Source organism: Cottoperca gobio, chromosome 4 (genome assembly GCF_900634415.1).
Source record: "Cottoperca gobio chromosome 4, fCotGob3.1, whole genome shotgun sequence".
Lineage (NCBI taxonomy): Eukaryota > Metazoa > Chordata > Actinopteri > Perciformes > Bovichtidae > Cottoperca > Cottoperca gobio.
The window spans coordinates 1,624,858-1,642,674 of NC_041358.1; the positions used below are offsets into that span (position 1 = coordinate 1,624,858).

Genomic DNA, 17,817 nt, shown 5'->3' on the forward strand with positions numbered 1-17,817 from the left:
ATATATATATATATATCAGTGGTGGACCGTCAGGTCCAGCAAGGCCTTCTCTGCTGACCTAAACATCATCAGAATATAAATTAAATTTTGATATATTTTTTCCACAAATATGTATTAAATTATTCCCCATAGTCTATTCTCTTCATTTCATAGCTTTCCTCTTAGTTGCGCTGCTTCCAGCCTCAGATCGCGATTTGGAGGGCTGGCCTTTATGTTAGAGCTTTTATCCAATCATATTTCAGCCATGATGTGTTGCCAGGGTCCAAGAAATCTGCCCTTAGGCCTTCAGAATCAACAGTGCGGGCGCCTGTCGCTTAACGTGAACAGAGACAAAACTGTGGCGTTAACCAATCAGATTTCAAGTTGGGGACACCGGGGCCAGCTAGAAGGCGTACGATAACGTCAGCACGTCCACGTCTTTTGATTGGATACGCACTATTGAGAGGCAGAGCTATGCAGAGCTAGCAAACTGAACTTGAACAAGCTAATTTAGATTTCTACCAGCTGTTTTTTTTCAACCCACAATAGCTGAAGGAGGAGAAGAGATCGATGTGGTCGCAGATATAATTACAACGCCATTTTCAAGACGAACTTTTCAAGAAAAGATAGACATCGTGAGAAGAGAACGGCCAACCCCGATGCTAGCGAGACTATCACAGGGTTTGTCCGCCACTTTCAAATCACTAACTACGAGCGGTACCCCCGGCTCACAGCCTCCGAGAGGCACTGCACATTGTACTGCTGGGAATGCCTGCTATTTACAACTGATCGATTTGGTGTTTGGAGCCATCCTGGGTTTGGAAACTTGAGTTGTCTAACCAAGGCAGCAACGAGACACCAAATCACGGCTGGGCACTTACAAGCAACGGTGCTTCAGAAAACCTTTGGGACACCCGAGTGCATCTACAGCTCAACGACAAGTGCGCAGGGAAACGGAGCTCCAAAACGAAAGGGTGAACAAAAATAGGGAAATGCGGATTTATTGATTATAAATGCTTCGGAAATATTAATATAACTCTGTTGTACTTGACTATGTTAAGGTGATGCAACGCCCGGTTATACTGCGTTTCTGTCTAAATATATAGTTTCTATAGCCATGGTGTCATAATGATGTTATTAAGAGGTGGAATAATTCAGGTAGGACTGTGTAGGACATCACTGAAGGCCTAGGTGGGAAATGCACGGACGGCCACTGATATATATATATATATATATAATATCTAATCTTTCCCACGTTTTGGTTAAAATGCGCGCACAAGATAAGTATATATGCAGAGAGCCAGTACAGCGACCGCTGCACTGGACTGGAGTGAAGCAGTGGTCGACAGAAACTCGGCACATTTTCTCAAATACTGTATTTAAGTACAATTTTGAGGTACTTGACCAATTCCACTTCCTGCTACTTTATACTACTCCATTATCTCACAAAGGGAAATATTGTACTTTTTACTGCACTACATTTATCTGACAGCTTTAGTTACTTTGAAGATTCAGATTCAGATTCAGATTAATAATACAAAATGTAATCAACAAATAGTTTATCATGAATTATTATAGGTTAGGGTAAACTGATATTGATCCCTTGGTAAAATTCACAAGCTACAAAGCATACAACACCAGAAGGGACTACATCAAAAACTAAATCATATCTTCTTGGTGGTATAGGAATACCAAACCTGTCCTGTAGTCCAGAGTATGACATGAATTTACCACTAAGATTGAGGAGATGATTAACTAGATCACTGCAGCTGTGCTGGCTCTTTTTAAATTCCCTTATCACGTGATGAGGGAATTTAAAAAGAGCCAGCACAGCTGCATTGATCTGGTGAGTAAATCTTTTTTCATTTAATTGACTTGAGTTTATGAGTTATATCATGTGTGTACAAAAAAGAAAGATATATATATATATATATATATATATATATATATATATATATATATATATATATAAACTCTGACCTTCAGTGAGATGTGTGAGGACATTTAGCTGTTTATATATTGTAATTTTTATATATTTATTGTGTATCACTTAACTTGTTTCCATGTTGTCTGCTGGGTGATGTGAGGACTGGCTGCAAGCATTTATACCAGCTATACTTTGGACCAAAGCCTATTGAGTTATTCATTGTCCAGATATTGACACGGTGCACAACAAAGATGGCAGCAGGTTTGTGATGTCTGTGTGTGGGGGGGGGGGGGAGCTCCTGCTGCTATAAGAGCCCTGGGACAGTGGAGGTCAGGTGTGAGCACCAGTGTTTTCTGTCCATCCATCAGTCAACCATGCTTCAACCACTTCACTGTCTACTGCTAGCCTCGGCTGTGCTGCTCTGCAACACCACCCCCACGGTCAGTGTGTGTCTGTACAATAATGTGCTAATATGAGATTGCGTTACAAAATTATTGTACATACAACTAAATCAATTATTTTAAAGATCTAAATAGTGAGAAAATAGTGTTCATGAGGCACCTATATCTCATATTCATTCTGCTGCAGGTTATGAATATTTGTTACCATTTAAAGTTGATCTAATAGGAGAAGCTGGTGACACACACATCAGTGGGGTTTAGGCTGCAGAGTGTGGAGTGTGAGGTTCAAGAAAAACAAAATGATTATCTTCTATCATTTCTGAGTCATTATCATTGCTTTGACCTGATCCCCTCTGATGGCCGAGCGTCACTGTGAACTCACCCATGAGTCCCTGTCGGAATATTAGAGCTGAACATCATAACACATGATTACATTCAAAAAGTGTTAGTATTCAATGTTCACACCAGTCTACCTCCTTATTATAAAGATGAGACTGTAAACACTATGTACCTGAACAAGATGACTGCCCTGAAGCATTTATAACAACACTAATACACCGATTATCACTGAGCACACAGCTCAGACCACGAGACACAATCATCTTGTGCAGCAGGAATGGGTTGAGTGACCTACCTGTGCTGGTTCACTGTTCTGTAAACACGGGAGATAAGAGCTCTGGATGTTCACTGCACTCAGCATTGCTCAATAAAAGGAAATTAAATTTAAAGGTACATCTGAAGCTGAATTATTTGGCTTGAAATTGAGTATTTATTGAATATTGATGAACCAAAGAGGCTCAAACTAAGACCAACAGTTAACATTTACTAATTATCATCGCCTGTTCATTTCAAATGAGAGCTTATAAATCATGAACCTCTATCCATTCAGACAGAACCGCACATCCAATGAAGAATCACATTCATTATTCATCAGTGGATTACATTACTACCCATCTGATGAGCTATAACACGCGATCTCACTGTGTTTGGAAATTATCTTCATACACTTTAAAGGAATACTTCACCCGCAATATGATCATCTGTATATCATCCCCCCATGTTATCTTGAATTCTTGAAGAAAATTTATTTTTTCTCTCCTGCCTCCTCTGGGAATGAAGAAATAAAAAATGGAGAAAAGTCTTGATGAAGTGAAGTAAATGGGGGCGGTGTTTAACTGCATGTAAAAACATCTGTTTACAAACTGTGGCACAACTCGTCAGTATAATCACAGTCTCATTTATCCAGTCGTGTGCTCAGCACTCCACAAACACATCTACATTACTATTTAAAACGCTCCATGAACAATCTCACCCTCCTCGTCCCGACTCGCACAGACCAGTGCGAAGGGTTTTAAAACAGTAAGGTTACAGTGAGCATTCTTCAACATTTCAAGATCACACTGGTCGTTGATATCGATATATCGACATTGATCATTTTGTGGGTGAAGTATTCCCATAAGCTTGATTCAAAAATATCTCTATGTTATTATATTTCACAATTAGTATTGTCTTGTTGTCTAATATTGTAATTATGTACTGTACCTTTTATATACTTTGCTGTGGTCTTTTCTGCAGTTTTCTTGTACAGAGCTGAAATGTTAAATTGTTGGGTACTGCAATTTGGAAGATGGTATTGAAAGTTCTCATTCATCTGCAAACTTAATAAACAGAGGATTGTGTTATGTGCTGACTCATCTGTCACTGCACTTTGAACTGTTGACTTGCAGAATACAAACAGCACATGTTTGGTTTATGCTGACTCAATAGTTTGTCATGAATGAATTCAGTGTGAAACAAGTAGAGTCAATAATAATTGCCATTGAGGCATAATTGATTTTACTATTTTACAATAATAATAATAATAAAGAGCATTGAGTGGGGATAGTTTCATTCCTTCTTGCTTTATTTAAGCACATTGTATGAGTGGCACTGCATTACAGTCGTATGAGGGACAGAGCTGATGTGTGACACTGGGGTGCTGCAGGAGAAACATGGCGGCTCAGACATCAGGTGTCCTCTGATGGTGAAGATCCTGGATGCTGTGAAAGGGACTCCAGCTGGGTCAGTGACACTCAAGCTGTCTCAGAAGACTGCTGATGGGGGATGGACACACATCACTAATGGGTATGAAACAAAGGTTGAGTGTGTTATCTGTTGAATATGTACAAAGCATGCAGACAGATTTCACTGTTTCTCCCTGCAGAGTGACGGACGCCACTGGAGAGATCCATAACCTCATCACAGAGCACCAGTTCCCGGCAGGAGTGTATCGGGTTGAGTTTGATACCAAAACATACTGGAAGAATGAGGGGAGCACGCCATTCCATGAAGTAGCTGATGTGAGTATTAAACAGTCATTACAACTCCCTGCTACAATGTGAAGAATTCAATTTATTATCAGATTATTTTAAAGGTTGTTTGGGCTTTTCATGCCTTTATGATAGAAAGTAGTGAAGATTGTAAAAGGGGGAGAGAGAGAAGGGGAATGACATATAGCAAATGGCCACAGGTTTAACTTTTTTGCTGCCGAGATTACGAAAAAGTCTTCTCTCTGGAGGTAGTGATGATGGTGGTGGGTCATTGAGGTTAGACCCTTTTAAAGATGGGACTTTCTGTCTGCCCAAATCCGAAGTCATAAGGGTTGTGTTCACTGTTGTGAAAAGCTGTCCATCATAGAGCGGGTGACACGTGATGTAATTTGAATATGGAAATGACTAAGCACATTCTCACACAGGCGCTCTGGAAGACCTTCATTGTGTTGCACTTGATTGTTCACATGAATAGAGAAAGAAAGAGATGCCTGAAGAATGAAAAGGAGAGCTGAGGGAGACGCTCTCCTGCACACAGTGGACCAGCAGCAACACATATAACCTGTGTAAAGGCTTATCTTCTGTTATCTGATCTATCTTGAAGCCTGACAGCAGTGCATCAGGGCAGTGCTGCAGCAGCATGTTAGAGCAGCTGTTTGCTATTCTGCTGTTTATCTGCAGTGTGAGCCAATACTTCGGAGAACAGCATGGCCAAAAGTCATCTGCTGTCTTCTTTATTCACTTTGATTTCATTTGGATTGTCCGTTTGGAGCAAACAAACTAAAATATGTTTGCTTTGGTTGTTATCATGTCCACCACAAGTTTTACTTCAGATTATGTTGCACCAAAGCTTTAATCATTGTGTATGTAGATGTTCCTTCATATCAGCCATGTTGCCTCTAATTTCAGTTTCAAATGGATGCATAAAGATCATTAGTTTTCTTTGTCTCTTTCTTCTGGCCTGACTACCATCTACTGTATAGATCACACTGAGTAAATGTTTCTGTCATTGAATCTGTGGTGTGTGTGTGTGTGTGTGTGTGTGTGTGTGTGTGTGTGTGTGTGTGTGTGTGTGTGTGTGTAGGTGGTGTTTGAGGCCCATGCTGAAGGACATCGTCACTACACCTTGGCCTTGCTGCTCAGTCCGTACTCCTACACCACTACAGCCGTGGTCACCAACGCACACCAGTGATACACATCACAGCGTGAATGCTGGACATCAGCTGTTTTTTTCTTAGTGAAGATCCAAACCAAAAATGAATGTATCTACTAACAAGTGTTAGTAGATAGTGTGTATCACAGCCTGATGTTTCTTCTTCCTCTGTGCCATAGAGCTCCATTAAAAGTTATGAGCCACACTGGTTCCTTCCTCCCCATGAACACACACACTTTGTTTTATTTCAGTCCCACAAACACGTCCTGCTGCCAGAAATACTCACGAGAGCACCAAATGTGGATTAATCCGCTAAAGAATAGTCCCCAACAAATACACGTCTTCCTGCTGGTTTGATAAAAAAATTAATACAGTGACCAGCTGTTTTAGAATGTTGTGAGGTTGAACAAGGTACTTCTCCATAGTCAGTGTATTACCTACAGCAGGGGTGTCCAAACCTTTTTCAAAGAGGGCCAGATTTGATAACGTGAAGATGTCCGGGGCCAAAAATCCCTTCTGACATTTTTTAACTATAAAAGTTACATACAAAATAAACTGTTAAATAACAGTTCTTTGTCACAATTATCTTTATTTTTCAAATGGCAATGTAACTAAATATAAGCCACTCAGGCGTGAACAACTCTACAAACACAATTCTGACATTGATTCATATCTGGAGAGTCAGATAATATTGAACAAACTATATGTAATACCTTAAACTTCGATGAAGGTGATAAATATCTCTACCTCATGTTCATTTAAACAGTAGTTATAAGTAATGCAAAGATTTCTGTTATCATTAAAGTTTAAAACTGAATTTGCTCTCGTCTTTTACAAGATCATTCAGAAAGTAATAGTTTGTGTCACATCTAGAGGTACGTAACATCAATAGTTATAGCCGCAGCTTATTCAAGAGTTTAATATCAAGTGCTATAAGTCCAAGTGCATATATTAACTGTGCTTTTGGCTTTTCACTAGTGATGGCGAGATGAAGCTTCATGAAGCATTGAAGCTTTCCATCCAATTGGTTCGCTCATGGTGCTTAATTTGCTCAACTGCACCATCAAGTGGACAATAAATACTTAGGTGTGTGAAGTAGTGATGGACAAATGAAGCATTTGTGAAGCACTGAACCACTTCAGTCAATTGTTTCGAAAATGGGTTCATTACTCGAAGCTTCTGGCGAAGTGCAAGGCTGCAGTGGATTTAAAGTATCTTTGCCCTGAAAATTCTTTGACGCACACATATAAGACTGAATATAATGTTCTATTTAAATAAAGATTGATGATTGTGTTATTATGTGTTATTGAGAAGAGAGTGCCTGGAAAAAAATGTGGGCTTTTTACGCCTTAAATGACAGTGCAGTTTAAGATTGGACAGAGAGAAGGGGAATGACATGCAGCAAATAGCAGCAGGTCTGTTTCTAACCCCGGGCCGCTGCGGCAAGCATTTGAATGTGGGTCGCCTGCTCTACGAGATGCGCCACCAGGGATGTGTAATGTTCACGTTGGATGTACATAATTCTTTCAACAGATTTAGATTTGGTATCTTTACTTACTCACAAGGAAGATCAGCTCAAAATGTTCCCAGACAGGGGAAAATCTCCTATTTCTTGCTGGTTCCATTGCAAAAAGAAAAAGCTCGAATAAAACGCAAACAAACGCACAATACAGTCGGAAGTCCACAAATTATGAGGGGGCTCAATTGCGGTTCGCTCCCCCTTATATTTCGAATCGCACGCCAAACCCGCGAACCAGTTCCTGAATCAGTCACGTGGTACGGCAGGTTCGCGAGGCTTGTGTTGATGACGTATGTGATGACGTTCGAAGCCTTGCGAACCTGCCGTACCACGTGACTGATTCAGGAACTGGTTCGCGCTTCACAAAAACCTTCCGCGATTACTCTTCACACGCTTCGAAGCCTCGACACGGAAGGACACATCATTACTTTTCACTGTAAATAGTGATCGATGTCACCGTTCAAAACATTCAGAATTTCAGACTGACCAAGAAACAGGTAACTGACACTAATGAGAAGGCTGGATTTCAGTAGACAGGCCAGGTCTGGTTTGAGGGCAGTGGTTGAGATGCGTAAAAGGTCACGTGCTACGTTAATGTCGTCGTCAACTCCTCTTAAAAAGATCAGGAGCTGTGCAGTGTCAGATGCATCTGTGCTTTCATCCCAGGCTAATGAAAAATAATCAAAAGTCACTCCGCTGTCCCACCATTGTCTCTGAATATCTGACGATATGTCCTCAGGCAAACATTAACACATTCTTGCTTCTTCTCGGGGCAAATGTTCTCCACCATTTTCTCCAACTGTTTTTTCTGATAGTGTCTCTTTACATTGAATTCCTTAAACAAGGCAACTGTTGGGGTTTTGAGACCTTCTAGTTGATCAAGATACTTATTTATTTAAAGTGATGATGACAGCAATGTCAAAAAATACCCTCAGCCGAGGACACTTTCACACACCAAGTCCACAGTCCGAATCAATAAAGAGCCAGTTAGCTGTCTGTTGGTACAAGTGAAAGTGTTACAAAAACATCATAATCATTTTGCTATATTCTCTACAGAAGGGTGTCGTCGTCCCTCATTGGTCCATGTTGGCGCGGTTATGCCCCTTGGTGGGTCGTCTTGTAGGTGGCGAGATGGAGGTGGACCTGAAACTCTTTGAAGAGAACCTGCAGTGCTTCATTCATAACTAATATAGTGCTCATTATACATTTGTGCAGAAATACATGTTGTGCAATAATACATTTAGATTGAGGTGGACGAGTGCATGTGATAATCATTAAATGTGACACAATACATAATACATTTTGATTGAGGTGTACGAGTACATGTGATAATCATTAAATGTGACACAATACAATCAGGAGTTTATTTACTTCACAAATTCCCTCCGTACACACCATTTATGGTGTGTATATCATTCAGTAAATATAAAGCACCAATTGGTGCAAGAATATAGCATATGGTATGAAATAATACATTCTTAGTTGTTTGGTTTTTATTTCAATCAAAAACGTACCAGAATTAGAGAACAATGACTATAAAATAGGGAATACCTCAATTAAATAACATACCTGAATTTAGAGAATGACTATAAAATAGAGAATACCTCAATCAAATAACATATCTGAATTTAGAGAACAATGACTTATAAAAATAAGTATAAAAAATACCTTCGGTAATGTGACTTTGTCTTTAATAAAGAATACCTTTAGTAACAGCTTTGTATTCTAGTATAAAAATCTCTTTTAGCTTCACCTTTTATTCCAGTGTAAAAATCCCTTTTAGCTTCATTTTTTATAAAAACACTTTTGGTATAAGACTGTAAATTTCAGCACACTTATAACATCAATAAAAAAAAACAGTAGAAAAACAGTAAATCTCAGTATACCTGGAACATCAGTAAAAGACTGTAAATATAGGTAACTTGCAATGTCTATGTAAGACTGAGGTAGCTGTATTAGACTGTACCTACAGTGTGAGACTAACTACAGTAAAATCAGTAGCTGAGGTATGGCAGGAGTGATCATTTAGTGGAATTTATTCACACGAAAGCATCTACCTGCAGGCTTTGTCTTTCCTCCTCTAAGAGGAACTCGCCTTCTCCGTGCATCAAAAACTGACCTGCTTCAGCTCTCTCTTTGGTCAGGGCGGTGGTGATCAGCTTAGTGGTTAGGGTTAGGATTAGATAGGTATTAGTATACCTATCATTATCGGTACGATCAACAGAATGCTCAACACCATCATCTTATACTGACCAAACCAACGCTCCATGGAGCTTGTGAAGTAATTCTCTACCCCACTGTTTGAGGCTAGCTCTTTGCTGAGTGCGCTGAGTCCTTCCAAGGCTTTGGTAATGGATCCATCAGGGGCTGTGTTATTTGGGATGAAAGTACAACACATAGATCCAAACAATTTGCAGACACCCCCTGTTCCAGCCAACAACATGTCTAATGCAATTCTGTTCTGATATGTCATCAGGCTAGTCTGCCCTAATTGCTCATGCACTCCAGTGAAAGCATCTACGGTTTTGTTTGCTAATCTCTGCTGGTTGTAATAAAGGTAATTAATCCAAGCTACATTTTTGTTGGCAGTCACTCGAACGAAAATGGACTCAAAACCCGCTGCAATTTCATTTCTAGCTTTGAATTCGTCAGGGACACCACGTGGTACTCCCATGGAGTCTATATAAATTGTGGAGCAATTAAAATAAAAGGACAATTTATCCTCTGGTGCTGATTCTAGATTCACAAATCGATTAGTCAGTACTGTTTTGTTCCAGCAGGTTCAAATCTTGACTAACTTCAGCTAAACAGCGAGAAGGCGCCAGTGCAGGTACACAATGTGTGAGGTGGTGCCAATTAGCTCCTGTTTTACCTTTTACCCGGAGCGCGTGTGAAGTACGTTCTGTCACCTCCCACGGTCCAGTCCACCTAGGTTCAGACCACTTTCTTTTGTGGACCTTGACCCTTACCCAATCACCTGGTCCAACAGGAGTCTCTGGTGGTTCGTCAGGTTTTTCTGCTGCTGCTTCCACCTGTGTAGACAAAACTTCGATAATTTTAGCCAAAGCCTTGACATATTCATCTGCCTCAATCTGCCATAGATCTAATACAGGACTGTGCCCTCCTTCGCGTGGAGGGCCAGGCATTGGTCTACCGGTTAACAGTTCGTGTGGAGACAAATGTGTTTGACTGCTTTGTGAGGATCTCATTGACATGAGTGCCAAAGGTAGGGCATCTACCCACTTTAACTTGTTACCATAACATGCTTTAGCAAGTTTTCTTTTGAGTGTTTGATTAGCTCGTTCTACCAAACCCTGTGATGCCGGATGATATACTGACCCAAATTTGTGTGTTATGCCAAAATACTTTTCTACTTCTTCAAGCTTATGGCTCGTGAAGTGTGTCCCATTATCTGATCGTATGCAACGTGGAACTCCATACCTTGGTATGAGTTCATTTTTTTAACCATTTGATTACAGAATTGGCATCTTCTTTTTTGCAGGGAATTGCTTCAATCCACTTAGTGAAACGATCGACCATTACCAAAACATATCTGTACCCTCTTACCACATTTTCTGCTCCCATGTCTGTATAGTCAATACATATCTCTTTGAATGGTGCATCTGGCACTGGAAAACGACCCATAGGACACTTGTATGTTCTTTTATTGTTAAATTTACAACAGGTATCACATTCTGTTACAAAGTTTTCAACCATCTCTTTCATAAATGGGTGCCACCATTCTACCTCTATGTCCCTTGTTGTTCTTAGTTTTCCAACATGCGTGGGGCCATGGGCTTGTTTGATCAACAGGTGACATAGTTTAGCTGGTGCCACGAGTCTGCCATCATGAGCTCTCCAGATTCCTTCAGTCTTGGTGGCTCCCTTATGAGCCCATTGATTATGCTCATAGACTCCTGCTTGTGCTTTCATTTCTTTGATGCTCTCCAAAGTGAGTTGCTCTTGATTTTCACTGTTCAAACAAATCATTTGCTGAGTGTATCCGCCTGCTACTTTAGCTGCCTTGTCTGCGGCATCATTTCCTTTTGCCACTGCTGTATCAGTTTTCTGATGACCTTTGCATTTCATTATAGCAACATGTGATGGCAGCAGTGCCGCTTTCAGTAGGGCTCTTAATGCTTCAGCATGTTTGACAGGATTTTTGGATGAAGTCAGGAAACCTCTTCTCATCCACTGGGGGCCGTCAATATGGACAGCGCCATATGCATAAGCAGAGTCTGTATACATTTATTCTCTGGCCTTCTCCGTGTTTCAATGCTTGTGTTAACGCGACTATTTCTGCAAGTTGTGCAGAGGCTGGCTGTGGAATGATGTGTGCTTCCAAAGTTTGTGTGTTTTCTCCACTTTGTTGCACTACAGCATAGGAAGCTACATTTCCTTCATCTCCTTTGTAGCAGCAGCCATCACTGTATAGAATTTTATCTGGATTATTCAATGGTTCGGTTTCCAAATCTGATCTAATTTTAAGATCTTGTTGTGAGACAAATGCACAGTCATGTGGGTCATGGTTTTCTGAATTCAGTCCTGTTGCCATGTTGATTGTCCCTGCCACATATGTGATGTGGGGCTTAGTTAGTGTTTCTTCTATCTTTACTTTTCTAACTGGAGAAAAAGTGAACGCTTGTGAGTTTAGAAACGCCACTACACCATGTGTAGTGTTTACTTTGAGAGGGTGGCACATCACCACGTGTGCAGTCTTTTGATTTGTCTTTGCTAGAGCAGCCAGGTGTCTTGTACAACCTGTTTGTCCTTGTTCAACATTGTCCAATTTTGAGCTGTGGTACATCAGTACATGTCTTTCTCCCCCTTTTTTCTGAAACAGGACTCCATTTACCATCCCTCCTGTTTCAGAAACATCCAAATGAAAATCATCATTGTAGTCTGGGGAGCATAGATGTGCAGCTTGTCCCAAGGCTTGTTTAGTCTTAGTGAAAGCTTCTTCGCCTTCTGTAGTCCAGATGAGCTCAGCAGTGAGGTTTCTGTTTCCTGCTTCTGAGAGCATGTCTCTGAGTGGTTGAGTCAGATTTCCATAATCTGGTACATGAGTCCTACTGTAACCCGTCAATCCAAGAAATGCCAACATGTGTTGTACTGTCTTTGGTTTTCCATGTGATAGGATTGAGGTCCTTTGTGCATTGGTTAGAGTCAGGCTGTTTGCAGAAATGAGTCTTCCCAAGAAAGTGACTGATCTTCTTGCAACTTGAGTTTTTTTCTTTCTTGACTTTGTATCCTGCTTCTGCAAGTAGTGTAAGGAGATTTGCTGTGGCTTCCAGGCAGGATTCAGCAGTAGTGCCTGCGAGCAGCAAATCATCAACGTACTGTATCAGAGTTACACCTGGTGGCAGTTGTAAGCTGCTTAAGTCTTTTTTCAGAGCTTGAACAGTCCTGGGCTGTCTTTGTAGCCTTGTGGCATTCTGTTGTAGGTGTATTTCTGTCCTTTATATGTGAAAGAAAATATGTCTTGTACTTCAGGGTCCAATGGTAGACAAAAGAAAGCATTAGCCAGATCTATGACTGAAGTATTTGTGTTCAGGATTGAGATTTTGAAGTGCCACATATGGGTCTGGAACAGGTATATTTTGTGACACTGTAGCAGAGTTGATTTTTCTTAGATCATGAACCATTCTCCAGCCTTTGTTGCCAGCTTTTGGGACTGGTAAAATGGGTGTGTTCCAGATGGAGTTTGAGTGTTTGATTACGCCAGCTTCTAGGAGTCCATTGATTGTTGCTCCTATTCCTTCAACCTGCTCTCTTTTTAGGTTATATTGCGGTAACCAACATGATGATTGTTCTGTTTTGAGAGTCACTGAGACCTCATGATGAGGCACAAAACGTACATCATAGTCTCCAGTTGTCCACAAATATGATGGGATATCTTTGAGTGTTTCTTCTGTGTCAGGATGGTTGGTGTGTTCTCTTCCATGGTCTCTTTCCAATTCTTGTTCTTCCAAGATGCCAACATCCATACTGTGGTGAGTGATTTTCCACATCGTCTCATCTTCTGCTCTCCATACGCAGGCAATATTGGTTGGGAGCCAGTTGATTGACACGGCTCTCTTTATCATGGGACCTAAGGACCTTGCTTCAGATCCTACTGCCAATGCCAGTGTGATATGTGGCACTGCTTCAGCTGATAATGCATACCATTGCAGTTGTTCTTTAGTGAGAGCACAGAATGCAGCTACACCTTGAGGTCCCACGTAGATGTCCTTGACTTCTATTTGCTCCTTTGTCATGTTTCTTTCTTCCTCCCAGGCTTGTTGATACTCTTCGTCAGGTTGACGCAAGTAGTTATAGGTGCAGTGTAAAGGATCAAGTGGAGGTCCATATGGAGCTAATGTGTTGATCCAAGGCTTCCATTCCATGTAAGTCTTCTGGACTCCTGGAGTGTCTTGACCTTCTGTCAACAGGCGGCTCCAATACACTGTTGTGGTAAATTTCTTCAATGTCTTGGTGCCTTTTTCTTCTTCTTTTGCTTCCCTGATTACAGAAATTGTCTCAGGTGCGGTCTGAGGTATGTTCTTGAAGAGTAGAAGGAGATGCATAGCTCTGGATTTTCTGTTTGCAGCTTTCAATGCGGCTTTCTTTGCAGCTCCAAATCTTTGTTTTTCTCCGGTCTTCTCCCATGCTGCCATCTTTTGTTGATATTCGCCATTTTCAAATTCGTAAACTGCCCTTCTTTGGCCCTCACTTGGACCTGGTTGATCATCAGTTGGAAACAATCCTCTTTCTTGCCATGCGAGTAGTAGCTTTTCTGTCTTTGCTCGAACCTTCTTTCTTTCACTCGGTTTGGTGCAGGCATCCAATCGTTGGTACATTTGTTCTTTGTACTGTGCTGTGGACACAACCTTGACTTGCTTTGAGCTTTCAGATATATCCATCATGTTGAAAATGTGAAATTCCTCAAATGTTGTTCAGTCAGTGGAGATACTCAAAATTCAAATAAATTGAGCGCAAAATGAAAATAAAAATTAGAAATAAAAAATGTTTAAAGTTCAAAAATTAATTGAGCGAGAAATAAAATTAAAAGCAAAAAATGTTTACGTTTTAAATCTAAAATAGAAACAAAATTAAAAATTGTTTACGTTTTAAATCTAAAATAGAAATGAAATTAAAAAATGTTTACGTTTTATTGTGAAATAGAAAATAAAAATTGGAAGTGTAAATTTCCTAAGTTTAAATCTGGAATCAGAAATAAAAAGAAAACATGTAAATCAAAACCATAAAATGTAAATCTGAAATATAAGTATAATCAAAGGTAAATCAAAGGCAGGACTTATTCAAACTTTTTCTCTAATGGGCAATTCGTGACAATTATTATAATTATAACTCTTAGTAGTTATTTGAATTTGGGTGTAAATTCAATTTTGTCCACCAGATGGAGGCATATGTCCACAACAAGAGGGTCAAAGTTCAACTTGAGTGTACTCGGTCAAAGGTCAATGGTACCGGAAACCAAAAAAAACTTTTTAACTTACGGAAATATAAAAACAGGAAATGGACTACAAGTCAAGTCAATGAAACTACAAATTTTCGTGCGGCTTTGTCCCTTTGGAACTCCTGGTGGAGAACTTACTGTATTACAAAAACAGGAAATGGAATCGAATCAATGGAGCTACTGTTACAGCGAGCACACTCCGTCGTAGGAGTACATTCCCTGGAGCCGGAGCCTTGTATTCGTTACTTTTTATCAATACACAAACTCTTCGTTGTAATGCCCAACCCCAAATGTTATCAGCGTGAGACTCAAGGTTCTGTTTGTTCCGAGGTGCTTTCGAAAGTCGAACAACTTCTTGGCGTTTGTATACGCTCGAGTTGCCGGCCCTGTTAAACACTCGTACCAACTAGTTCCTTCTGGTGAGACTTTTTTCAACTTTTAATAACACCAACACCTTCCCGTGATTCCCCTTTATCTATCGATAGTCAAACAGTCAGTTTGCACGGTTAAATCTTCTGCTACAAACGTAAATGTAACCCCAAACAAGCGTTAGCTCCACGTTAGCTTCAGGCGGGCGCCTGGAGCTGTATAGACGTTAGCTCTAAAATAGCTTGACTTTAACGCCTCAATTCATTCACTTACAAACAAATTGCTTTTCAACAACTCACACACACATTCATCAACATATAGTTTCCAAACCACACTGCATTGATACTCGTTCTATGCCGTTATTATTGGAATAAATAGGGTTTTTATAGCCCCGCTAGCCGAATTCCGTGATCTTTTAAACCACTTCAAAATGCTTACTTACTTTAAACTATGTGTCTATGGTCGTCTACGGAAGATGAATAAATATATAGTGAGACAATGGGGAATTCGTCAACCTCCTCCACGCAGTCACATCAAAATATTCACTATTAAGGCTCTCTCTTTTTAACCAGAACAGGCCGCGTTGGCCTTTTCCTCCTGCAGACACCACCAGTCACTCAGACTGCGCTTTCTAACCCAAAGACTTGATATTTTAACTTAACACTATCAAATTGAGCGCTACTCGAAAACCTTATTTCTTAACCTTATTTCTTACACTGGTGTCACTTTTTAAAACCTTTTCTGTGCACAGTTTCATATGGTATTTTTCAAAACTTTGTCACCATCACTTCATCAATATGCAAACAGCATGGATAGTATATTTTATGAGACAGCGTTCAGAGTGTGTTCTTTGACATTTACAAGTACTATTGTTCTACAATAAACTATTGCAATTTCGTTTGTAACAGGTTTGCTCACCTTATCGTTTGTCAGGCCTGTTGTAAATGTCATTGAACGCACTCCTCTGGCTTCTCATCCAGTCGCCCTCGTGTCCAGAACTTTCAGATCATCACGTCGGGGTCACCAGGTTTTTGTTGGGGTTTTGAGGCCCAAAGGGCGCTGAGATAGTCTTTCAATTGAATCCAGTAAACTTCTAGTTGATCAAGATACTTATTTATTTAAAGTGATGATGACAGCAATGTCAAAAAATACCCTCAGCCGAGGACACTTTCACACACCAAGTCCACAGTCCGAATCAATAAAGAGCCAGTTAGCTGTCTGTTGGTACAAGTGAAAGTGTTACAAAAACATCATAATCATTTTGCTATATTCTCTACAGAAGGGTGTCGTCGTCCCTCATTGGTCCATGTTGGCGCGGTTATGCCCCTTGGTGGGCCGTCTTGTAGGTGGCGAGATGGAGGTGGACCTGAAACTCTTTGAAGAGAACCTACAGTGCTTCATTCATAACTAATATAGTGCTCATTATACATTTGGGCAGAAATACATGTTGTGCAATAATACATTTAGATTGAGGTGGACGAGTGCATGTGATAATCATTAAATGTGACACAATACATAATACATTTTGATTGAGGTGTACGAGTACATGTGATAATCATTAAATGTGACACAATACAATCAGGAGTTTATTTACTTCACACAACCGTCTCTTGACAAATTGAGGCAAACACAATTGCCTCAATTTTCAGTGCAGAAATATTGTAATTACTATCGTTCCTGAAAGCGGCGGCCCTCACTGTCAACTTTTCTCTTTTCATTGGCAGTCGCCATGGTAGCAATGAGCATCTTAACCGTCATTTGCCGCCACAAACACCCCAAGTTTGGTGCAGGACAACCTCTGTCAAACAGCCCAAAACACATGCGGCACCGCACCCTATATGCCCAAAAAGTAGAGCGATCTTTTTGCGTTTTTGGATTGTGGAAACCACAGCGGTTGGAGGCCCAAACTTCTTAGCCCTCTCCCTTTCAACTGCAAAACTATGACAGAAAGTTGCTGCTTATGGATCCTGTTTGCTGGCAGGGAGAACCAGAGGGCCCTGAGGGTTCTCCCTCCCCAACAGGTCGACTGTAGGTAGACAGAAGCACTGCCAGACCAACATGAGTATGATGGGGGAGAGGCATCCCTCCTCCTCTGGACATTCTGTCTGCTTCTACATTGACGGACCCGGGAATGTGACTGGCTCTCAGGGAACAAACGTATCGATCGGCCCACAACTAAATTTACTATGCCTTCCAACAAAGACTACGGGGCCTCACGCCCCTCTGCCTTCAAGTAGGCCACCACTACGTCGTTGGCATGGTTGCAGCATTAGCCGCACAAACCATTATTGGAGAATTCTCATATGCAGCAGCCCAAGGTGCACCACCAGGTGGGCAGCTAACGTCAGAGAATCAGAGATAATAGTTGAAAAGTGAAGAGGCAGCTCTGTAAACCTCCCCAAAATCTAACCTAGCATTTTCAGGGATAAAGCAATATGGGCTGCTACCTGTGCCTTCACAATTTCCATGAGATTAAATACTGCAGTTTACTTTGCCTGCTCGTTTCTCTTTGTTACTCTTTTCAACCCCTTACATAACAACTGTTTATTCTCTTTGCAGCTCCATAATTAAAGAGACAGGAATGAATGTTCATATACTGTAGCATATATGAGTGTTTGTTGGAATGTCATTTCCTCAGAGCTTTGACTGGACCTGAGTTGATCATCATGAAGCCCTAGTCAGGGTCTGAATTATTTTAGCT

The 17,817-nt window shown here is 40.7% G+C and overlaps 1 protein-coding gene across 1 annotated transcript; it reads left to right on the forward strand.

Annotated features, from left to right (window-relative positions):
• Positions 1-2,280: 2,280 nt before the first annotated feature.
• Positions 2,281-5,808, forward strand: ttr (transthyretin (prealbumin, amyloidosis type I)). Its single transcript, XM_029428832.1, has 4 exons — positions 2,281-2,346; positions 4,292-4,431; positions 4,511-4,646; positions 5,701-5,808. Exons 1-4 carry the CDS (start codon positions 2,281-2,283, stop codon positions 5,806-5,808), a joined length of 450 nt encoding a protein of 149 aa, XP_029284692.1.
• The last annotated feature ends 12,009 nt before the right edge of the window (positions 5,809-17,817 follow it).

Coding starts and splice junctions, on each gene's coding strand:
- ttr (XM_029428832.1), top strand. CDS start 2,281: ATGCTTCAACCACTTCACTGTCTACTGCTAGCCTCGGCTGTGCTGCTC. Junction 2,347..4,291: donor TCTGCAACACCACCCCCACG/GTCAGTGTGTGT, acceptor GGGGTGCTGCAG/GAGAAACATGGCGGCTCAGA. Junction 4,432..4,510: donor TGGACACACATCACTAATGG/GTATGAAACAAA, acceptor TTCTCCCTGCAG/AGTGACGGACGCCACTGGAG.